The sequence below is a fragment of the Rosa rugosa genome, chromosome 4, assembly GCF_958449725.1.
Source record: "Rosa rugosa chromosome 4, drRosRugo1.1, whole genome shotgun sequence".
Taxonomy (NCBI): Eukaryota; Viridiplantae; Streptophyta; class Magnoliopsida; order Rosales; family Rosaceae; genus Rosa; species Rosa rugosa.
Window position 1 is genome coordinate 15,843,750 of NC_084823.1, and position 7,747 is coordinate 15,851,496.

General features: G+C 40.2%; 1 protein-coding gene across 1 annotated transcript; it reads right to left on the reverse strand.

The window, feature by feature from the left end:
• Positions 1–4,697: 4,697 nt before the first annotated feature.
• Positions 4,698–7,747, reverse strand: LOC133745562 (ubiquitin C-terminal hydrolase 12-like). The gene is made up of 3 exons (XM_062173652.1): positions 7,547–7,747; positions 6,977–7,152; positions 4,698–6,247 (listed from the first exon to the last, which is right to left on the reverse strand). The coding sequence occupies exons 1-3, from the start codon at positions 7,669–7,671 to the stop codon at positions 5,316–5,318; spliced, it is 1,233 nt and encodes a 410-aa protein (XP_062029636.1). The 5' UTR covers positions 7,672–7,747; the 3' UTR covers positions 4,698–5,315.

Here is a 7,747-nt window from a genome sequence, read left to right on the forward strand (position 1 = left end):
TAGATTGAATGGGTAGTTATTGCAGAGAGAAAATAGTGGGAGAGAAAAGTGGAGGTTGTGGGATAATTTTTTTTCAATTTTCTTAATAAAATCTATTTTATAATTGTCCTATTTACCCTTGTGATTTAATTTATTGTCAAAGTTTTTTAATCTTTCAGGGTTAAATCTGTCAAAATTTTCAATTTTGGCTAACAAAGCCTCTTCTCTTAATAATAGTATAGATATAGAACAAAAAAAAAAAGTGCTCGTAAAAAAAAATCGCACTCTTTTCTGCAGACGCGTATTTTCCTCTTGCAGTGCTTAACTGCTTAGTGGGAATTTTACAAATCTCTGTCTTACTTTTCATTTAGGCCTATTTGTCTTATTGAGTTCTGATCAACATCATTTTTTTTATTTGAACTTATATGGTTGTGATCGAATTAGAAGGAGCCTCCTTTTAAAATTTTTGAGTTCTTATTGTGCTACCGTTTTGTTTCTACGACTTTGTGAATTTTTATTTTCGTTAGTTGCCATTGAGCCTAACCTACGTAGGCACGTAGCTATTGTTTGTTATTTTCTTCGATTGTTAATAAGCGTTTGTTTCTCATCTCAAAATTTTGTGCAAAACTCACCTGTGGTTCTTTTTATATTGTGTAGCATCTCGAAATTCCCCTGCCCAGGCTGGACATACAGATTGGCAAGAAGAGGCCTATCAAAAGGTGATGTTCCTGACCGTGTTTGCTCATTAAATGGGATTTACATATGATATAAGATCCTAAAGAAATTGAAGGCATTCCTAAATAATTCCCCCTTCATTCTATTCAGCATGGTCATTTTGATTGACTGAGTAAAGTGAAAATCTTGCAGGCATTACTTGGTTGGCTATTCATGTGGATCACATCCCAACTGTTAATGATCTTCAAAGGAGACCTGAAGACTACTCTGTGGGTAATCTAGATTTTGCTTCAAGATCATGGTTGAATCAAATGTGACTCTCTCTTTCTGTCGATTTCAATTTTCTCTCTTCTAACTGTGAGATACGTAGTTATACATATCATAACTACTCTTCCATGTAGGGGTGTTTGATTTCTGCATTTATGTTGTTTCGTTCTTTTTTCTTTGTCCAGGGCATTTAATTGGAGAAAGGAACCGAGTATATTCTTTAGAAACAAGTTTACCTCCAAATTCAAGTAGGCATAAAGAGATGTATTACGCAGCATTAGGTATCGAACATATCAATCTTCAATATATACATATATTGTAGATTCTGCTTCTTATTTGATATATATACACACACACTATTTAAATTATGTACATTTTCTATTTTTAGTGTTTGTATTAGTCTCATATTCTGCCCCTTATTTGATTGTGCCTTCTATTTTATTCTTATTCTGCCTCTGTGATTGTTAACCTGTCTCTGTGATTGTATGCCCTCATATTAGGCTCCGTTTATGATTGATGCATCATACAATCGATCCCTGCTTCATTTGTCAGTCTGCGATTTTAGATATTCAAAGAATAGTTTTACTAAATGTCAAACCTTTTGTAGAGATTTTCCATTTCAGTTTTTGAGAGGTATGCCTATGATTCTTTACCTGGGTCTGAGATTGTATCAAAAGCTCTGTATGTGATGACTGATGCATCATACAATTGATCCCTGCTTCATATCAATGATACGTTTGTCTATGATTTTTTTTTAGTAATTCAAAGTGTCTAATGGCTGTTTCTTAGTGCATAAACTGAGAGTTATGTCTTTCTATACTATGATCGTCTCCTGTTCAACATCAGACATTAGGTTCTGTTTTGGGAAAATCGTCCAAACGGTGTCTGAACTTTTCCAGACTATTAATTTTCATACCTATACTTCAAAAAATATCAAAATGGTACCTGAGTGTTTGAACCCGACCCAATTTCCGTACCTAGAAACAGTAAAATCGTTAACAGAGTTAACTTTTGAAGGATATTTTCGTCATTTTACTATTCATCATCTCCATCCTCTTCTTCTCCTCCACCGAAACCATCACCAGCACCTCTCTTGACCCGAATTCAAAGCTTTAATACCATTTCTCCCCACCTTTTCAAAGATGCTTTTTCAGTTTCCATACAACACTAAAAATCACCATGACCCAGAAACTAAACCACAATGCTCTCTCTGTCCAGAACAAGCAGAGAGAAATTCTGAAAAACTTGAAGCAAATTTTTTTTTTTTTTTTTCACAAAAACACAATTATCATCATTGGGGATCAATTCGCCATTCCCCATCAACAATGAATTTGATCTCATATCTACCCGGATACAACTTAAGGCTAACAGAGAAGATTCCTGTACTCGACCTCTCCATCTTTCTCTGGGTAGCCCAACCATCATATGATCCTGCTAAAAGCACTTCTGAGGCTGGATTGGTCCAAACTATTAAAGCAGTTCGAAGAAGCTGTAAGGCTCTACAGAGAAACGCGGATCTTGGCGCCGACGTCACCCAAGACCCGGAGCTCGACCCGGTCGTTGAGGGAGGCATCGCAGATTAAATAGGCGGCGTCGGCCTGAATGAGATTGGCGCGATCGACGGCGATGGTGGCGACGACCTGCCTGACGCTGTGGGCCTGCTGGAAGAAGCCGGGGACGGAGGCCTTGCCCAAAGGGATGCCGCGGTACATGACAGTGAACCTGGACTTGCCGTACTTGATTCCGACCTTGTTGGGGTTCTCGGTGGAGAAGAGCAGGCGAATGTTGAGGGAGAGAGAGGCGGAGGAGGCCGGGTTCGGGTCGGTGGTGGGATTGGGTGAGTTGATGCCCATGAAAAGTATGAATTTGGACTTACAATGAATTTTGAATATGAACAAGTTTTGTTTTTGTTTAGAAGCTTGTTTTTCCTGATGTGCAAGAGAGGTGCTGGTGATGGTTTCAGTGGAGGAGAAGAAGAGGATGGAGATGATGAATAGTAAAATGACGAAAATATCCTTCAAAAGTTAACTCTGTTAACGATTTTACTGTTGCTAGGTACGGAAATTGGGTCGGATTCAGACACTTAGGTACCATTTTGATATTTTTTGAAGTATAGGTATGAAAATTAATAGTCTGAAAAAGTTCAGACACCGTTTGGACGATTTTCCCGTTCTGTTTTATATCATGGATCTTTTTGGCCTCTGATTGTTACCTTCTTCGATGAATGACTATTAAATTATTAATCCTATGTTGTGATTCACAGTGATCAGCAGACGTGGCAAACGTTAGCAGAATATGAACCAACCAAAGACAGCTCCGAAGACCTAATTTAACATTGTTGGTTGAGTCTAGAAATGTAATAAATACAAACAATTTTTGTAAACAGCATATAAAAAAGTGTTGGTTATAATAACAATATCTTGAGAAATATTAGGTCAATAATAAAACTCTACTACTAAAAATATTCTCTCTCTAGAATGCCGAGAGGAACCCCTCTCTCTAGAACGTCGTTGGCTGCGTAGATGCTTGTCCAGCTGCGCTCCAGCGTCGGCGACGGCCTTTGGCCTAGCCGGTGCACGTTGGGGGTGGCCGGACGGGTAGTTTAGTTCGGAGACGTGCTTCCGAATCAGAGGTTGAGATCGGTGGGTGTTCTACCGCCTCTCTCCCAGTTGCAGGTGGTGGATGCGTCGTGGCAATGGGACGGGATCGGAGTGGGCAGGCATGAGTCCTTGCAGGGGCGGGGGCAACGTCTGGTGGTGGTCAGCGGTCGGCCGGCTGGGTTTGAATGTTTTGGTTGGTTGGCTGATGACGGTGATTGGACGTTGGTTTCGACTCAGGCAGAGGCGGTTTGGTGTGGATCGAGATCGCGGTCACTCCCCGTTGGTCGGGCGGCGATGGGTCGTGTTGCAAGTCCGACGCCACTGGTTGGGAGGCGGAGGTGGAGGCGCGGCGAGACAGTCTACGGATTGGGCCGAGAGGGTTGGGTACGGCCCAACTTCTGGTCTGACCTTTTGGGTTTGGGCACTGGCTGTGGGCTTTTTTTGGGCTGAAGCTTGGGTTGGGGTTCTTTTTGGGCCCTGCCTTGTGTTTTTGTTAAGTTACTTTACTTTTGTCTTCTCTTTGTTATGGGAACCTTAGGTTAGTATTACTCTCTAATTTTGTTAGGGAACGACGCACTTTCGTGCCTCTAGCAAATCCTCTAGAGTAGTAACGACGGAGGATTCTCGAGATAAGGGCAAAGGGAAGCTTTTGATTCCCGGGTCTCCTTGCCTAGTACTTGAAATTGCGTCTTTACTATTTACTTCTTAGTTCTCTCTAGTTGTACACCAATTGAGGTCTCTAGGCGACTAGGTTTACTTTTCCAAGAGAGGCTTGTAGTGAGGATTTGATCTCTTGTATGTAGGCTCAATAAGTGAGCGCATGTGTTAGCAGTGAGGGTCACTGGTCCTTTGTTTGGTAGCTTATACCATTCATGATTTTGGTGTAAGATAACATTTGATGTACGTGTCTTCTGGCCATGGATAAATGAATGAAGTTATCTTTTCCTCAAAAAAAAAAACAATATCTTGAGAAATGTAAATACTTAGCCTGGTTAGCACAATAGCTTCTGCTTAAAATGTAAATATCTAAATATTTACTTAGAATACCAGTTTTAGAAAATACACTAAACCCGCAGCATCACGCAGGTTATCCTGCTAGTGAACTCTAAAGAAGTACAAAGAGCAGATCAGAGAATTAACATAACAAACAAATTCCTAGTTCTGACTTCTGACTTTGCTACTGTAACAGAACAAACAACGTTCAGAGTCCGACTTCCCACTTTCAAGGCCCTCCCCATCCAATTGGTCTGGTTGGGCCGGAGGGTTAATGTGAAAAAGTTGGTCAAACAAATTCCTTGTTCTGACTTCGCTACCGTAACATTTGTCATGAAAATTCGCTGATATATGTAAGGAACGAAAGACTCACAAATGTAAAAACATAAATGTCATAAAAAGTATGTTATGTTGGTGCTGACAGACTCACAGAAGAAAAAATCCCATGCACAAGTGATATGGTAGAGGCAGAATGCATTGCTGTATTGCAAGTCTTCCTATTGAACAGTTTAAACTCTAAATTACTTCCGCAATGTCATAGACTTGGACTCCAACAAAAGAAAAGGCAAGATAGCCCAACACAGGACCACAAAGATACGAAAGCATAAATTGAAACAAATCTTTGAAGTGTTGAGTCCTGCATGTAGAAATATCGATCTGGAAGGAGATAATGCCCATACCACGAGAAGCTTTCCAATACCTGTCCTGCGTAAGTCCTAGTTGTGCAAACTTTCAACTTCTATACTGCACATAACTATCCTGCAGCTGATACGCATCCAAAAACAAAATTCTACAGTAAGACTAACACCTCCCATAACCAAGCTTACAATCCATTTCAATCTCGTTGAAACCTTCTTCCGCCTTTGCCAAGTCTCTCTTTGCTAGCTGAAGATCTAACTCAGTAACAGTCAGCATAGCCTTCCGCCTCTTCGTTTCATTCTCCAAGCATTCCACATCCTCCTTCAGTCTTTTCACTCTCCCTGCCCTTTCCACAAACTTCTTCTTGTCAAAAGCAGACTGTACCTGAGGTTCCAGCCAAGCCAAGCCAAATTTGAAGGTTTCAAGCTCCTCCCAGAAAAGTCGAAGCTGACCACAGGCATCTTCGGTCATATCCTTAACCTTCGTTGTCCGCAGAAAATGCAGGAGTCGACCCAAAGCTGTGAATGCACATTCAGTAAACATTCGACTTTTGTTGTGTTGGCTCTCAATCAATGAAGGATACCACAAACAGACTTCCTCTAATAGGGGAACAAAAGCTTTCTCTATTAGTCCAAGTCCCCTAAAATTTATAAGCTCTCCAGTAGGGATGGTGGGGATTTCTCCATGTTCCTTGACTAGAGAAGGTACAGCACATCTACCATGATTAAGTTTGAGGCCAACTTGTTCAGAACCTAGTGCTAATGTACCTTGGAAGCTAGGCAACATTTCAGAACTTGGTGCCTCAGGAGCTGCTGAAGAGGCTGGATATTGGACAGAATTCACATTTGAAGGTTCCTGCAGTATCTTCAAGGACTCCCTAATTGCATAAAGATCATCTCCTTGACTCTCAATCTTAATTGGCACATCAACCATACTTGGCACATCAAACGTAACTGGCACATCAACCTTGGCTTGAATAATGCATATATCATTCACAAGATAACCTGCACTGTGATCATAAAGATCACTAAGACGCATGAATGATTTAACGCCCCACTCATTCTGGTCTTTGTTGAACTCCTGTCGGATAGTTCCTGTGACCCAAAACATCAAGGAATACAAAAGAATAATTCATAATGAAAAAGTGCATCACCAGGTAATACCCAAAACAATAATAAACGACCTGCATTTCAAAGTTGACGAATGACAGTAAACCAATCAGCATAGAAGTTTATGTAAGAGTGCAACAGTTTCATTTTTATTACATCCTCCTAACAGTTGCAATTAAAAGCTCAATGCATTACTAAGAGAGTAAGAGTATAAGACACCATTCCAATTCATAACATTATGGCTATTTAACATGCAATACATTTTTCAATAAATATAACTTCAACAACAGAAGCATGCAGAAAAGACTTGAAAATTATTAGCAAGTCACCAGTGCCTTTAGCCAAACAAGTTGGTTATTTCAAAAAAAAAAAAAATAGAAAAGAAAAGAATTCAGAGTGCAATGGTAGCCCTTAACACACAATGATAAGGGGCTTTTTGGGTCTAAAAGTCATAAGTTTAGAGCCTACAGGAAGTGAAAGTTTGACCCAGCAAGTAAAGACAATTTAAGTACATTGTCAACCTAATTTAGTTCACTTTCAGGACAAGAAACTGAAAAAAAAAAAAAATTGTCTCCAGACAATTGTTTGGTGAGTGAGCTACATAAAAAGAAAACTAAAACAACAGGTGTATGTATCAAGACTTGATATTGATGAGTAAGCCTTTGCCATAACACAGAAAAACAGAACATAAACAGTAGAAGATATCACATATACCGGTCGTAGGCACCGACACTGACTTCTTGCCGTCAAATTGATTAACCACCGTCAAGCTGAAGTAGGCATACTTAGACCACCCAGATGGCCATTTTGAAGTGACATCAACACCCAGATAGATTGACAAGTGCTTGACGAGATTTACCTCATTCCCCTTTGGATTTATAATAATCCGCCTGACCATCAAGCCAAAGAAAGCTGGTAAGAAAGTAATCACACATGTCACAAAGCACAATGTTAAAATTAGAAGCAGCCCCTATTTGGCTTATGGACTAGTGCTGAGCATATTATGGTTCAATGAACAATATCTCGTATCAAATTAGCTACCCATTTTTACCCAGAATGGGAAAAACATATGCAACATATATAATGACTGTAAAATTATAAGAAATGCAGAACCTAAACTATATCATGTTGTTTCCTTAAAAGCAGAAATTCACTGCTGAAGTGGGCTTCTCCTGTTGCGACATGCAACAGCCACTGTGGCCTGAACCCATCATCGGCGGTCATATGAAGCTATTACCCTGTAAAAATATGACTAAAAATATATAGGGTTTAAGGGGGGGGTACCATTTAAGACCGGCAATGACGAAATCCTGAGAGTAAAGCTTGTCGTCCTTGAGCTTGGAGAAGTCGTTGATTTTCCATGTGAATGCACCCGATACAAGGTCCTCCTTCTCTTGCTTGGTCTTCATTCTGGGCTACTAGGACCTACTTCACACAGAAATCAAGCTCACACTATCGCTACGACTGTATTTGGGGGACTACGAG